Here is a 16,345-nt window from a genome sequence, read left to right as displayed (position 1 = left end):
GGCTGATGGCTCAGAGCCTGGAGCCTGTTTCCGATTCTGTGTCTCCCTCTCTCTCTGCCCCTCCCCCGTTCATGCTCTGTCTCTCTGTCCCAAAAATAAATAAACGTTGAAAAATAAATAAATAAATAAATAAATAAAAAGGTATGCATTTTTCCTTTAAATTAACACCAGAAATACAGACTGGTGTATTACCTTTGCATTCTACTTTATACAGTATTGTATGTTCTCTTATTCTAACATCACAATTAAGAAGAGATTAGAGAACAAATTAATTGAAACAACTGATAATAAAGTCTCCAAGTACTCTGATAATTTTTTAGAGAAAAGTGAGAACCAGCTCTATTATTCTCTCTTGTAGACCCTCTAAGGTCACAGGAGCTTAGGCTGGCACTGGAGGGCTCTGGCAGGCATTAGGGTACCCATGGAGTCTGAAATTTAAGCTAGTGAGGCTTCAGTACACAGATGAATCTGATGCCCTCCAAAGCCTGAGACCCCGTGAGATAGATAACGGTCACATTTAGGGGATAATTATAAACATGGTGACAGCAGCCAAGGGTGGTGTCTGTTTTAAGGTCATCTCACTGATGACTTGCCCAAGGGGGAAGGGCACCTGGTCCTGCTTCTGGAAGTACTTTGTCACTCCATGATGGCATGAGGTTCTCCTTTCTGTGAGACCTCAGCAACACTGGGAGGTTAACAGCTCCCAGGGCAGCTTTGGACTGCTGATGTTTTCGTGACAATGGAGTGTGAGGAGGCTGTGTTATTCCTGAGTGAATGAATCAGCATCATCACCTGGTACAGGAAGGTATCCCAGGGTTGATCAGGGCCCCAGGTCCTTGTGAGAATTCACTCCCTTAGTTAGCTTTTGACTAGGGGTCATGCCAGCAGGCATTTTATTTCAGGACACAGAAGAGGCTTAGCAAGTAACGGTGACAAGAAGTAAGTTTTAACTTCACAGTGTTCTATAAAGGAGTCTCTCTCATAACTTATAAACTTATAATAAAAAGCTTTATGAAATACTCTATCAAAATTATGTGATTATTTTTAGTTTGCCGCAAACCCTTTTTTATAGACAGTGTAAGTTTCTTGTTGTTTTCATGGATTGATTGACCCTCAGTGGCTCACACAAGCACACTCTCAGCTCTCACCTTGGAGCTGGTGCTACCAACTTGTCCAAAGCCCAGGGTTGAATCTGTTTCTTGTAATTTATACATTTATAAACCCATAGCTGGGAGGTCACGTGTCCTATTTTAAGGAGGCTAGAGGCACAGTGAGTTTGCATGGCCCCTTCTGGAAGAAGAGTTCTTTCTGGAACTCACCTGGCTGCTTCCCAGTCCAGATTTTCCTCTGCTTCTTAGTTGTGACAATAATTTACATCATTTGTTCCACTGTAGGCACCAAATCATTTGATAGTAATGATACATACATTCATTGTTAACAGGCTGGAGGTTTTGAAATAGAGACATCATTTCTACCTGGCGCAGATGGTTATGTTTTGTAAATGATATGGGGGAGTAGAGGAATCTGAGTAGGATTTTAAGAAGTTGAAATTCCAGGGAGAGAAGCTGTGTAAGTCTTTTTCAAGGACAGTACATGTAAATAAACTCACAAAATGTAAACAGCATCATATGGTTTTGAATATAACATGCTGGAGAGTATTTATCATGACAAAGCATTTGACTTCACAGCATTCTTTTCTCAAACAATAAAGCGTTGTCAGAGGTGCAGAATATATATAGTATTAAATTTTACTTGGAAAACAAGTAATTTGGGTTTATAGCAAAGATGCCTAAGCTCTAGGAGAAAAGATTTAGTCACATTAGTCATGTGTTCAAAGCATATGGTTTTGATTTCCAAGAGCAGAAACGTTTCACTATATTAAACTGGAGCTAGATTTAGCTACCAGTGCACACACACTTTTATTTCTCTAGTCTCATTTTAAAATAAGCTTTCCATAGCCCTATCTGTGGGTTATATATAAAAAGTTATTTTCTGCTTAAATATAACACTTTCAAAACAAGGATAAATTCATTTTCATGAAGTGTGATTATATAGAAATACTACAGAGATTGTTATTTTAGCCAGCAAAAAAATATTGAGAGTCTGCTATGTGCCAAACAGTGTTCTAGGCACTAGGGATATATGGGTGGGCAAGACAGTGGTCTGGCTGTGAAAAGCTTTCATTTGGCTGGAAAAAAAAAAAAGGACTATAACACGTGAATATCTGATAGCACTAGTTTGGTGGAGAAAAATAATACAGGTTATGGACGTAGAGAGTGAATGAATTGAGTGAATCAAACAGTTATAATCCTTTGTCCTTGGCAGCTAGAAAATAAAACTACCACTTCCTCCCCCATTTCAAGGAGAAATATGTTGTTTAGAAGTGCCAGGAGAAACCAGAGAACCATGCACATCAGATGAATAACTTTTCATTTTATATAGGGTCTTAAGTCTCTAAGTGGGTTGGGAGGTCTATGGAAGAGACTGTTAAGACATGCACAGAGATGATGACAAATAAATTGGAATGTGATTAGTGCCAAATGAGTGGTACAAAGTATAAGGGAGTTTACAGCAGAAAGTGAGCAGTTCCACCTGTGGTAATCAGGAAAGGCTTCATGGACTTGTACTGGGCTTTGAAGATGAACAGGTTTCAACAGAAATGTTCTATAACGTATTTTCTTACTCTGGACCCTACCTCTGCCTCTGTACTACTGTACCTTAGAGCATAGTATGAAGGCAACTTTCTGATGATTCCTGAACTTTCAAGGACTCTATGTAGAAGTACTATGGTAGCATCTTTGGCAAATAAACTTCTCAGGAGCTGCAAAATCTTTCGTTAGATGTTACCACGTGCCTTCAGCCCTAAGGAAGAGTAGAAAGTTAAATGACTGCCCTGAGATTCAGTTGCAACAGTATCCACCACCTTCCTGTCAACAGCCCCAAAACTGGAGAGGCAGTGGGGGAGATCCACTCAGTAAGGAGTCTTTTCATTGCTTTCTGTCCAGTCTGGATTCTCATTCCAAGGCTCTTGGACCACCTTCTATGTGAAAGAGCATCTTTAGATAGATTAGAGTTGAGACTCTTTGTTGTAGCATCTATACCACAGATCATCCTCTTCCTTAAACTAACAGCTGCTCACCTTGTTCTTCTACAGACTCACAGCCTTAACTTCTTGTTTCTTTCTTCATGAGGTATATTAGTCAGTCTGGGTTTTTGTAAGCCTGAGTCAGTTCATGTATTAATGCCTCTTATCTGCATGCATATTTATTCCCTTAAAAGAACCATAAAAGATTAGTTGGGCATTATTTGTCCAGTCAAAAAACATTTGCCTTCCTTTCAATATATATTTATTTAATAGGATTCTACTATACAAACAATAATACCAGGTGCTAAAATTCTATATAGTATTATTTTTTTTATTTCTATATATTTAACCATCTATAGATAAGTGTTCATAGTTAGAGTTTCAGAAACTATTTAAAAAAATTTTTTTAGGGGCGCCTGGGTGGCGCAGTTGGTTAAGCATCTGACTTCAGCCAGGTCACGATCTCGTGGTCTGTGAGTTCGAGCCCCACATTGGGCTCTGGGCTGATGGCTCAGAGCCTGGAGCCTATTTCCGATTCTGTGTCTCCCTCTCTCTCTGCCCCTCCCCTGTTCATGCTCTGTCTCTCTCTGTCCCAAAAATAAACGTTGAAAAAAAAAATTTTTTTTAATGTTTATTTTCGAGAAAGAGCATGAAGGAGATGGGAGGGGCAGAGAGAGGGAGACACAGAATCTGAAGGAAGCTCCAGGCTCTGAGCTATTAGCACAGAGCCTGATGTGGGGCTCGAACCCACAAACTGTGAGATCATGACCTGAACTGAAGCCAGATGCTTAAGTGAGTGAACCACCCAGGCACCCCGTTTAGAGACAATTTAAAAGTCAGATCTGACCAGATACTATCTGAATGAATAAATGAACACTATTGTTTTATCCCCCCAAAAGAGAACATACACACCTACTCTTTGGTATTCTAGACATCTCTATTCCTGTAGTTTCAGAGCAAAAATTTACATGTATAAATTTGTAGGTCTATAGTACAAGTAAATTCATAGGATTTCACAATAGATGTATGTGCTGAACGTCTCTTCTCCTTCCTAGTTCCTTTAAGTAGTCATTGAGTAGCAATGACTCTTTCTTAGAAAAGAATGTGTATTTCCCATACATTAGTCAGAAAAAAGATCAAATACATGTGCTTTTGGTGTTTACAGTGGCGTAAGTGGAAACAGAATAACGCACCAATTTTCTTTAATGACTGCCTTATAGAGTTGGGTCTGCTATTTACAGGAACCAAGAAAGAGGCAGGATCTTGTTGCCTAAAACATACAGGTCCAGGGCAGTCCTAAGGGAGCAGCAAAATCTTCACCATGGAGTTATTATGTAGGTAGCTGAACACCTGTCTCTTGATACTCAGAAAATAACATGGAAAAAATGAGTAAAGCTTTGACTTTCAAAGCTATACTGTGGAAGAAAATGAGTAAAAGCAGCATGAACAAATCTAGTATGTTATTCATTTGTTCCAAACTGTTCTTGAGTACAGTCCAAAATCACATCATCCTTACATTCTGTGAAATATTGGGTAATGGTCCATAATTATCAGGAACATGACAACTTAAGCTGTTAAGATGTTGCCAGTGTTAAAAGTGATGTCACATTCTGCTGCTCATGAAGCTACCTGTGGCAGATCTGGAGGGGGGGCTCAAGAACATCTGGTCCAACTCTTCTCCCACTTGAGAAGAGACACAGCTGAGAGGTCCGCAGAGTGAAATGATTTGTCATGTGTCAGTAGCATTAGAATTCACTCCCAAGATTCCATTGCTCTTTCCACTAGTTAATATACATTAACTACCACTAGTTAATATACATTAACTAGTATATCCTCTCCTGGGTATTGTCCTGTAATGGTAAGGCCAGCAGAGGTGTGGAAGAAAAATTCTTCTTAAACCCAAAGTATCTTAGAATGTGAAGAATACAAAAAACTTAGAAAAAAAAAATGGCTTTGCTTATCTTCTGTCTCCTTTCTCTCTTTAAGACTCTGAACTTGCCTTGATGTACAATGATTCTTCTGTCTTGGAGAACCATCATCTGGCTGTGGGCTTTAAGTTGCTTCAGGAAGAAAACTGTGACATTTTCCAGAATCTGACCAAAAAGCAAAGACAATCATTAAGGAAGATGGTCATTGACATTGTAAGTAGCTGCTAAAAGGAAAAAAGAGAGATGTGATGCAAGTTGTTTTTTAAGAATAAGAATGAGATGAGTATCAGGTAAATGGAACCTTGTGTTTCAAAACCTGTTGTTGCCTCTTATGTCTGAGAAGCCTCCTGTGCTGCTGGCAGTGATGTTCTGTAATGGGTTTTCTCGTTCTGGCAGTTGGGAGTTAAGAGTAGTGACAGCTCACCCTCTTAATTCTAGTTTTATTTTCTGAAGTTCTCCAGTCTGGTGGCAGGCAGGGAAAGGTGACTAACAAAAGCTATTAGTACAAAAGGATTTTTTCTACTCACAAAATGGAAAAAAAAATACATTTATGTCAGTACACAGTGTTATTTAGAGATATCCATGACTTTTTTTAATGCATATTATTTACAGTGATTACGAGACACAGGAAAACCTCTGGTCATCAACGACTTATAAGTTTGTACACACAAAGGTAGGAATTACGTGTCTTGGGTCAGCGGAAAATTAGCCAGAATACTCTGTTTCTGAAGTACTCTGTGAGCAACCTTGAATGATTTCGTCGTAGTCCAGGTGCCACTTTCTAATCAAAGGGGTAAAAAGAACTTCAGAACATGGGCTAACTTCTGATCCGTAGGAGTATCATCCCTTTTTTTCACCATGAAAGTGGTTGCTGGTTGCTAACCTTCTGTAGATTGCATGGATTTATCTGGGCTTCAAGAAACCCTACAGAGCAGAAGAGGCTGCACAAATGAGTAGTGTAGGACTCCCATTCCCTGCCACCAGACACCCCAGTGGTTTTTCATGTCTTTCATGCTCTGCATTCATATTGTCATATGCAAATTCTGACTTTTTTTCCTCTGGACTTTGCTCCTTACTAAAATACTCTTGTCTTTTAAGGTACTTGCAACAGACATGTCAAAACACATGAATCTACTGGCTGATTTGAAAACTATGGTGGAAACTAAGAAAGTGACAAGTTCTGGAGTTCTTCTTCTTGATAATTATTCTGATAGGATTCAGGTAAAGTGTTATTTGAATTTGTTCTGTTTCTGCACACGTGTCTGTGTCTAACTTTGATAAGACTTGTCTCCTTTCTTCCGACTTACGATTTTAGTAATTATAAGCAGAATTTTTAACCAAAGTCTTTTTTTAATGTTTATTTTTGAGAGAGAGACAGAGACAGAGCGTGAGTGGGGGAGAGAGGGAGAGCATGAGTGGCAGAGAGAGAGGGAGCCACAGAAGCCAAAGCAGGCTCCAAGCTCTGAGCTGTCAGCACAGAGCCCGACGCGGGGCTCACACTCACAAAATGTGATATCATGACCCAAGCCGAAGTCAGACATTTAACCAACTGAGCCACCCAGGCGCCCCAATAACCAAATTCTGAATCTTGAGAATTAGCCAGATAAATTCTATTGGTTCTTCATTTGCATATGCATTAAAAAAACCCCTAACCTCTCACAAAACCAACCACTGAAGCAGCTCCAAATTTAATCAGCTATGCACACATGAACTGTTTCTTACGAAATTTAGGTATGGTAGAAGTGGCAGAAGTTAGGGCTGTTAAGACAAGTGTGAACCATACACAGACATATAGTTGAGCTGTTTGGAAGGAATCTTACACTACTTGTATTTTTAAGTGTCACATTCATCCAATGTGAATTTCTAGTGAAAAAAAAAAGAAGAAAAGAAAAGAAACAGCAGCAGGTGCTGAATAGAGAAAGCGTTTGTCTATTTTAGGTCCTTCAGAATATGGTGCACTGTGCAGATCTGAGCAACCCAACAAAGCCTCTTCAGCTGTACCGCCAGTGGACTGACCGCATAATGGAGGAGTTCTTCCGCCAAGGAGACCGAGAGAGAGAGCGGGGCATGGAGATAAGTCCTATGTGTGACAAGCACAATGCATCTGTGGAAAAATCACAGGTGATGCATTAAGCATAAAGTTTGCAGAGAAAACACAACTCCAGCTTGAATGTTTGATTGCTTTGTATCCACATCATACAGTATTTCATTGGGTTTTTTAAATTATTTTTCTTTCGAAAGGCTCAATTTCATATTAGTGTTTATGAGCCAAAAAACTCTCATTCGTATGATTTTAATTCATATGGTCATATATACATTTCTCATGACATCACATTCTTTCATTATGACTGTTTTCATATAGAGCATACATATATAGAGAATTTCCGCTATCTGAACTCATAAGTGAATTCAGTCATATGAAGTCAAAGAGTACCTGGCCTGGTTTCAGTTGTCTGGATTCACCTATAAATTGGCCATTCTAAAGTAAAGGCCAGGTCTGATACCCTACTATGTAAACAAATGGAATTTTTTACAGTATAAACATACTCCTGAAATAAGAATTCTTGCTAATTTTCACCAGTTATTAACAGTACTTTTATATGGTCTGTTGCCTAAAATAGTGACCATTTTACCAAACTCAGGTTAGAGGTCTTGTGTTCAGTGTTATATTTGTGGGCCATGTTATATTTGCTATATTTTAATGTAAATTATGTTACATATATAAATTGATGTAAATAGATACATACTCAGGTATATTTGCAGAATCTAGTTAACCTTTTCCATTGTTTCATAGTCCCAAGTCGTATACTCAAATTGGAATTGTTTTTAAATAGGTGGGCTTCATAGACTATATTGTTCATCCTCTGTGGGAGACGTGGGCAGACCTCGTGCATCCTGACGCCCAGGACATTTTGGACACTTTGGAGGACAATCGTGAATGGTACCAGAGCACAATTCCTCAGAGCCCCTCCCCAGCACCTGATGACCAGGAGGAAGGCCGGCAGGGTCAAACGGAGAAGTTCCAGTTTGAACTAACTTTAGAGGAAGACGGCGAGTCAGACACCGAAAAGGACAGTGGAAGTCAAGTGGAAGAAGACACGAGCTGCAGTGACTCCAAGACTCTGTGTACTCAAGACTCAGAGTCGACTGAAATTCCCCTTGATGAACAGGTGGAAGAAGAGACGGTAGGGGAGGAAGAAGACAGCCAGCCCGAAGCCTGTGTAATAGAAGATCATTCTCCTGACACGTAACAGTGCAAAGACTTTCACGCCTTTTGTTGTGTTTTGTTTTGTTTTTTTTTTAATTTAAGTAGAAAAATTGTTTCCAAAGTGCATGTCACATGCCACAACCATGGTCACACCTCACCGTCATCTGCCAGGATGTTTGTTGAACAAAACTGACCTTGACTACTCAGTCTGGCGCTCAGGAATATTGTAACCAGTTTTTTCACCTCCATGTCATCGGAGCAAGGGGACATCTACACGAACAGCATTTTAACAAGATTTCAGCTTGGTAGAGCTGACAAAGAGAAAATCAACTGCAAAATGTTTTCAATAGAGTGGCTCATCGGGCAGCCCAAAAGTTGTTATGATTTGGGGTTTCTTTACTTTTTATTTGTTTGCAATATTTTCAGCAGAAAGAAGGCATTACACAGACAGAGTGAACTCATGGATGAAGCAACAAATGTGTCAGGAACAGGACACAGCATGAATCTGTTACCAGGAGGAAGATGAGCCACAGAAATTGCATAATTTTCTAATTTCAAGTCTTCCTGATACATGACTGTATAGTGTGGTTCACTGAGCTGCACTGACCTCTACATTTTGTATGATATGTAAAACAGATTTTTTGTAGAGCTTACTTTTATTATTAAATGTACTGAGGTATTATATTTAAAAAACTATGTTCAAAACTTCATCTGCCACTGGTTATTTTTTTCTAAGGAGTAACTTGCAAGTTTTCAGTACAAATCTGTGCTACACTGGATAAATCTAATTTACGAATTTTACTTGCACCTTATAGTTCATAGCAATTCACTGATTTGTAGTGATTCATTGTTTTATATACCAATGACTTCCATATTTTAAAACAGAAACCAATTTTATGTTGCAGGAAACCCTTTTTGTAGGTCTTCATTTACTTTGCTTTTCTTTTCAGTCTTTTCAGATAAGCAGAGTTGCTCTCACTGATATTTTTTTCACGGTGTACAAAGTGAATATTTGTTCTGTGATACTTTGATGTGCATTCTGTCTAATGTGTCTTAAGCCTCATAAACAATCATCAGTTGGTGTTGTCTGAAGCAAGTAAGAGATATATAAATACACAGTAGCTAAAATGGTCTTTTTTAGGTATTTTCCTACTTAGTGTCTTCTGATAACTTTTTGCTGTGTCAATAGACCCTCATTTCACAAGTGCATGTCTTTGTAATAACCCTCACATTTTATGCTCATTTCTATTGTTTTCACAGTCAGTTGTAGTAAGAACTTTTTTCCCCTTGTGCTGCTTTATTATTTAGTGTGTGTTTGAATCTCTGTCCATGTTCACTAGATGGGGTCTTATCAAATATATCACCACCATTCTGAGTGATGAAAAGTAGCAGGTAGTCAGGCTAGAGTCACCATTTATTTCTACCACAAGGCCAAATATAATGCCTAACTTTAACTCTTGATTTACACAGAAAAGTTAACAGCTAGCTAGGTAATTTTTAAAAATATTAGCAGAGTATATTAACAAACACCAGTACAACTAATGCTCTTGTGTTTCCATGATTTCACCATGGGATTAAGAACTATATGAGGAATATTCTTGAGAAGAGATCTTAAGTGTAGCAACTACTCTTCCTTAATGGATAGCCTCGTAATGTAGAAATTGCTCTCACAGTTATCACTGGTCCACAAGTATGTCTTGTAGAGGAGAATATTAAATGCACCAAGGGAAAGAAGTTGATGATGCTGCTGGCACCAGAGGTTTGGTAATATAATGCCACCCTAAAATACTAGGATGGGTAAGAAGATTCTACCTAAGTAACAGAGCTAATTCTTGGCTGCATTTAGCACCAAGAAATGTATTACAATTTTAGGGATTACTTTCCAGTATTTACCATCAATTGGCATCCCGGGGCACTTACCTAGTCTGGATGTTCTGTCCATTCCAGCTCTTAATAAAGTATTTGCCTTGTCTATGAAGAATTTGGAGCCCAAATAGTCATTTTTCACATTGACATTATTTATGGAAAATAAACATTCAAGAAAACTTACAACCCTGAAAAGCATTTATATTTGGGATTTCTCAAGGGCCTTCTGGCGACTAATAACCAAGTCATCAGCCAGGGGAAATGACCCAAGCTAAACATAGTCCCTATTTGAATCCCCGGAGATCCACCAGGGAACTTCTGACAGAAAAATTATGTAGCTCTGATCTGTTCTTAGAGCAGAACAGGAATCAACTAATTAATGATCAGATTTCCACCCTCTTCCTTGAAAAAAAATCAGTAATCTTTCAAATAAAGTCCTGTGGTTAGCCAAGTGGTTTCAGAAGAACAGTTGAAAACTTGTTTTATTTGTTCTTGATGGAAGTCTAGAAGAAAAGGCAAACAATCTAGAGTGTATTCCTTTATCCAAAATATTCTCATTCCCTCCTCTCACTACTGCTTGGTATTTCCCCCAAAGAGTGCCTAAAATCTTGATAATAATAGAAAAAAATTAAAGTAGCAATATGTCACAAATCCGGACCTGAAAGGATTTGTAACTGCATTGAAAAGCAGAGTTGTTTTGTTTTCAACTTGTTGGTCTATAATGATCACGTGTTGTGAAGATACTCACCGATGGACAATCAAATTGTAGAAAAGGCAATATCCAAGAGACAGAGACTAATGCACTGTACAGTCTGCTTATCCTCTCCCTTCTTTCTCTTCCCTTCTCTCTTGCCAAAGTGTGCTTCAGAATTATGCACCGCTTTACAGAGAACATCCTTTTACAAGTGGCTTTACATTTCCTAAAATGCCATAAGAAAATGCAATATCTGGGTACTGTATGGGGAAAAAAAGTCCAAGTTTGCATAAAACCAGTACATTTCAGCTTGCAAGTTACTAAACACAGTAATGCTGTTTTAATTTTCTTTTACATCACTTAAAATTCACAAGAAAATAATGTAGATAGAACAAATTGCAGACAAGGAAAAAAAAACTTGAATGAAATGGATTTTACAGAAAGCTTTATGATAATTTTTGAATGCATTATTTATTTTTTGTGCCATGCATTTTTTTTCTCACCAAATGACCTTACCTGTAATACAGTCTTGTTTGTCTGTTTACAACCATGTATTTATTGTAATGTACATACTGTAATGTTAATTGTAAATTATCAGTTCTTATTAAAACATCATCCCACGATGGGATGGTGTTGATATATTTGGAAACTCTTGGTGAGAGAATGAATGGTGTGTATACATACTCCTTGTACATTTTCTTTTCTCCTGTAATATATATAGTCTTGTCACCTTAGAGCTTGTTTATGGAAGATTCAAGAAAACTATAAAATACATAAAGATATATAAATTTAAAAAACATAGCTGCAGGTCTTTGGTCCCAGGGCTGTGCCTTAACTTTAACCAATATTTTCTTCTGTTTTGCTGCATTTGAGAGTAAGGCAATGGGGGCGGGCTAGGGCTGGGCATTTTACATCCAAGCTTTGAACCAATTGGATTTCTGGCAACAGCTGGAATTTAGAAAACCACAGTCAACCTCTGGAAGATTCTGACACCCTTCTGACTTACAAGCTTTTAAGTACTTCTTGCTGTGAAACAGCACTGGATATATAATGATTCTTCTTCCTATCTCTTGATCAGGAGCTACTTCAGTTAGTTACATCTGATTGTTGTTTTATTTATTTATTTTTTTAACTTTCAAACACTACTTGGGAAATATATTCTTGTCCAATGATAACAAAATCATTTTCACTGCTTTAGCACATAGGCAAATGAACTTGATTTGAAACTAGAGCCATAGGTCACACGTGATGGTCAGTCATTTATTCATCAGCTCCTGTCATGTTAGGAGAATTTGTGATATGAAAAAGAAAAGAAAATGTAATATGAAAAGGTCATTTTTTTTTTAACCCTGGAATTTGACTTTACCTAAGATCAACCAAATTTCTATATGTATGTGAATCTAAAGATAAAACAGTTTTTATATGATGCCAGTTCACACAAAAATGATTCGCCATTCTCTGGAATTTGTTTCTGCAAAACTTCTATGGCTGTAGAATTTTAAAAGTTACCCTTGTTGTTGTCAACTCCCCAAAGCATTGAAAAATTCCCAGTGGGTGGCATGGAAACTGCCTCCCACTCTTGCCCAGCCCTCAGAACATGTGACTTAGTGAGAGATTCTTTTTCTAGAAAAAATGAGCCTCCTATTACTTTATTTTATTTTTTTGACACAAACTGTAGATTTTAGCAGCCCTGGCCCAAAGGAATTTGATTACTTTTGTTTTAAACAGTACAAAGGGGACACTATAATTATGAAAAACATCCTTCCTGATTTTAGTTGTTTTTAATTTTATTTCTTAGGATATGTTTTCAGAGTGGTAAATTGTGTGTGCGCATTACAAATGATGATGATTCTTTTAGTGGTTTCTTAGCCTCTTTACAGCCCATGGGGATAGTACTGTACATCAATACCTTCATATGAAATTTTTATATGCAATGAAAATAAAAGCATGGGTTGATTCTGCCTATTTATGACTCAATCTTTTACAAATAAAAGATTATTCATTATAAAATGTAGGCCAGTCAGCACAGGTTTCCAAGAATGTTGAAGATGGATGAAATGAAATGCAAGGAGAATAGTAGCATTAAGTTAGTACTCATACTTATAATCCAGTGACACCAAATAAATTATGTAGATTCACTTTGTTACAGAGAGAATTGCCCAAACTATTTAGATGGCCCCTAAGATGAAGCACTGTTTTCAAATAGGGTTGGGAGGGGGACTTCTCTGCTTAATGAAGTGTTCTGGTATACCGAGTTACTCAGACATTTAACAATTGTTTGGTACATACTCTCCCAATGACAAGGTTCTAGGGATTCAACAGAGAACAAGCCACAGTTTCTTTCATGAGCACATACTCTGGAGGGGACGGAGGCATTGAACACTTCCAACACATATCATCATTAAGTGCACCGTACAACAAAGAAGCCCGGGTACTGTGATTTTTTTTTTTTTTATAAAATTTTTTTCCAACGTTTATTTATTTTTGGGACAGAGAGAGACAGAGCATGAACGGGGGAGGGGCAGAGAGAGAGCGAGACACAGAATCGGAAACAGGCTCCAGGCGCTGAGCCATCAGCCCAGAGCCCGACGCGGGGCTCGAACTCCCGGACCGCGAGATCGTGACCTGGCCGAAGTAGGACGCTTAACCGACTGCGCCACCCAGGCGCCCCCCGGGTACTGTGATTAAGCAGGAATCCGAACTTGATTTCTTCCAGAGGGCCAAAGGAGGCTTCCTTAAGGAAGCGATTCGGGGCTGAGTGCCGAAGCATAGTGAGAGGTAACCAGGCAGGAAGGGAGAGTTGATAGGAAACGGAAGGGTGTCCAGACAGGTTAACTGTACTTGTAAACGTCTGAAGTACTAATGACTTGAGAGGCCTAGATAAAGTGGAAGGAAGGCAGCGGTCCCCCAACACTCTTTATCCCTTACCCTGCTTTATTTCCTTTGTAATGCTTATTATAAATTGACATGTATATCTGTGTATTTGTTCACTGTCTCTCACACCAGAACACAGCTCCATGAGAGCAAAGTCTGCTTACTGGTATATCCCTTACACGTAAACCCATGCCTTGTTGGGACAGTGTTTAATATTTGTTGAATATAGCCACCAAACTGATACTGGATATAATTCAATGTGATAAGACATGTTGGGGTCTTAGAGAAATTCTTAACGCTGAGACCATAACATTTTTCTGGTTGTTTTTGGTTTTGAGCTTGCTAAGATCCCAGATAAATAAAATTTAGAGTTTTATATCTTAATGCTAACCAAAAACTCTTCTTGCCTCTTCCTCACATTTTTTTTCTGAATGGCAAAAAAAACATTTTTTGTGATAGGAGAGTAAAGAAATGAGCAAAAATTTAATCCCCAGATAACCCCCAAAACATAACAAATAGACTAAGGATAACAAAATAGAATGATATGCTTAGCCCCTCACTGATTTCCTTCCACTACCACAAGGAATGACAGTGACAATAGCCAAAAGATGCCTTCAGGGAATTCTTGATCTAAACTCAAGTTCAATTCCTCAGAGTCTATGATTCCAAGGTGAGACTATGGGACTGAACACAAACAGCTTTATTTCCCCACTTGTTCCCCCAAGCTGATTTAGGCCAATTTGGGTGTGCTGAGCCCATCTGAGTTTCCGTCTTTGACCTGGAGGCATTTCCTCAGACCCACAGCTATGAACCTGAAACAGCAAAACACTACACTGAGGCAGGGGTGGGGCTGGGAGGATCCATTTCCATGTTGGAGCTCTGCCTGCAGTGGGAATGTGCTTACCCGTGGAGCCTCTTTTCAAAGAATTCCACCTGTGCTTTAACAACTTTTCTGATTTGGGTGCTGTTTCCCTCACAGATACTTTCCTGTCTCCAACTACTCAAGGTCAAACACTGGGCAGTGGGTTTGAATCTTAGTTCATAGACTTGGGAGCAGGAAACACTGTTTCATTTAAATTAATTAACTTGTGTTCCGTGTCTTCCCAGGGTGTTGGGAATTTCCATCTATGTCTTTATTAGCACAAGCCCCTCCCTCCCAACTTAAAGCTTCTCTCATCTACAGCTGAGCCTGAGCACCAGCCCTCTGTGTTGCGTAAGCTGTGGCTCCTTACAGTCCCTGGCCCTTCGCCTCTTCGTTGTGCATGTGATAGACCAGTATATATGCTGAGGTTGGGAACCCCAGTTTGGGGCCCTAGTTCCTTAAACTCACCATGTAGTTTTGGTGTCTAAAAAGAGCATGTGCTTCTAATGCCTCACTACTACCTACTCAAGTTGCTGCAAACAAGTTCTCTCCTTTATCTGATCCTGGAGACACTCTCTCCACTGACCCTTAGAGACTCCTCTTTCCTCCTTCTTTTGCTCTTCACTGGAATTACATTTTTAAAAAAAGACAAGAGGTGATTATGACTATTGTCTGTTCCTGCTCTGCACTCTACAAAAGTCCTGGTTATTATTTGAAATACAGAGAAGAAAACATTATAGGAATGGCTTACTTAATAGTCCAGCCAAGTTAAGTTATCGGAACACAAAACGAAACAAGAAGGCAGTTGCTGTTCCTGGGAGAGACAGGATGGACGACCAGTCAGGACTTGGAGAAGAAGAGAGAACTGGAAACTACCTTCCTCTTCCCACTGGGACTGGGCACTGTGGAGATCCAGGTGAGTTGACTGAGAATACATGCTTTTCGCTGGCTTCTGTCAACGTTTACTAGAATTCTATCAGCAGGCTCCAGAGTTAGTGTGGTTTTAAAGCAGAAAGGGGAGCCCGGTGCTTACTAGAATTTGGTTCATTAATTTCAGATTCCCTTTTGCTGTTTGTGAGAACTGGTAGCAGTTTACTGGAGAAGTCCTGGCAGTCCCATCTAACTTCAAGGATAGATATGGGGGGGCTTTCGATTTGGTGTGGAATTATTTAATGGAACCTTCCCAATCCATTTTCTATTGTTCTGGTCAATTGCAAAGTATACCCTGATTTCGGGCCTGTCTTGATGAAGGAGCCCTATGCAGGTGCCACGGCAGAGGCCCAGGTGTTTTAGGTGCTGCCTTTGGAGTGGTTGCACCTGTAAGGTAACTAATTTAGTGGACTTTCGTTTATGGTGGTGTTGTCTCTTTCCTCAACCCAGAGAGCCTTGGGGAAAAAGGGTAAGTTCTCCTAGAGCATTTTGTAATTTCATTCTTCCTCTTGTTTGCAAGTTCTTAGCATCATGACCATATGTGGACTTTTTATCTTTTATAAGAGAAAAATGTTTCTTCTATCAGTGCAGATCTCAAGAAAACTGAGTTCCGGGCTCCAGGTATAAGGGCTAAATCTTCCAGAATCACTCCCAGGCCTGCCCTTGAGCTGGGCAGTGGCATTAAAAGGGTATGCTGATGAGCAAAGAGACCTTGAAGTTCTTTATCCTCCAAATCCCGCCTGCAGAGTTGCTTAGCAGATCATAGCCAGGGAATGGTGGTGGGGCCTAAGTGGAAATGATGCATAGCATCTCCCAAGGGATGGCCCAAGATACTGGTCAAGGGTCCAGTGCTGTCAACACAAAAGGACTGAGGTCTTTGTGATGTTCTTCAGACTCC

General features: G+C 39.3%; 1 protein-coding gene across 12 annotated transcripts in view; it reads left to right on the top strand.

The window, feature by feature from the left end:
• PDE4D (phosphodiesterase 4D) overlaps positions 1-12,746 on the top strand; it is a 1,416,267-nt gene extending 1,403,521 nt beyond the window's left edge. For all 12 annotated transcript variants that reach the window (XM_045493932.1, XM_045493941.1, XM_045493924.1 and 9 more), the window contains 4 exons: positions 5,072-5,226; positions 6,112-6,234; positions 6,952-7,134; positions 7,848-12,746. In XM_045493932.1, coding sequence (XP_045349888.1) covers positions 5,072-5,226; positions 6,112-6,234; positions 6,952-7,134; positions 7,848-8,264 — 878 coding nt within the window. In that variant the 3' untranslated portion in view covers positions 8,265-12,746. The remainder of the gene's footprint in view (positions 1-5,071; positions 5,227-6,111; positions 6,235-6,951; positions 7,135-7,847) is intronic.
• Positions 12,747-16,345: the final 3,599 nt, after the last annotated feature.

Source organism: Leopardus geoffroyi, chromosome A1 (assembly GCF_018350155.1).
Source record: "Leopardus geoffroyi isolate Oge1 chromosome A1, O.geoffroyi_Oge1_pat1.0, whole genome shotgun sequence".
Classification (NCBI taxonomy): domain Eukaryota; kingdom Metazoa; phylum Chordata; class Mammalia; order Carnivora; family Felidae; genus Leopardus; species Leopardus geoffroyi.
Note: the sequence above shows the minus strand (reverse complement) of the source record. Positions and strands in the feature narration are given on the sequence as shown.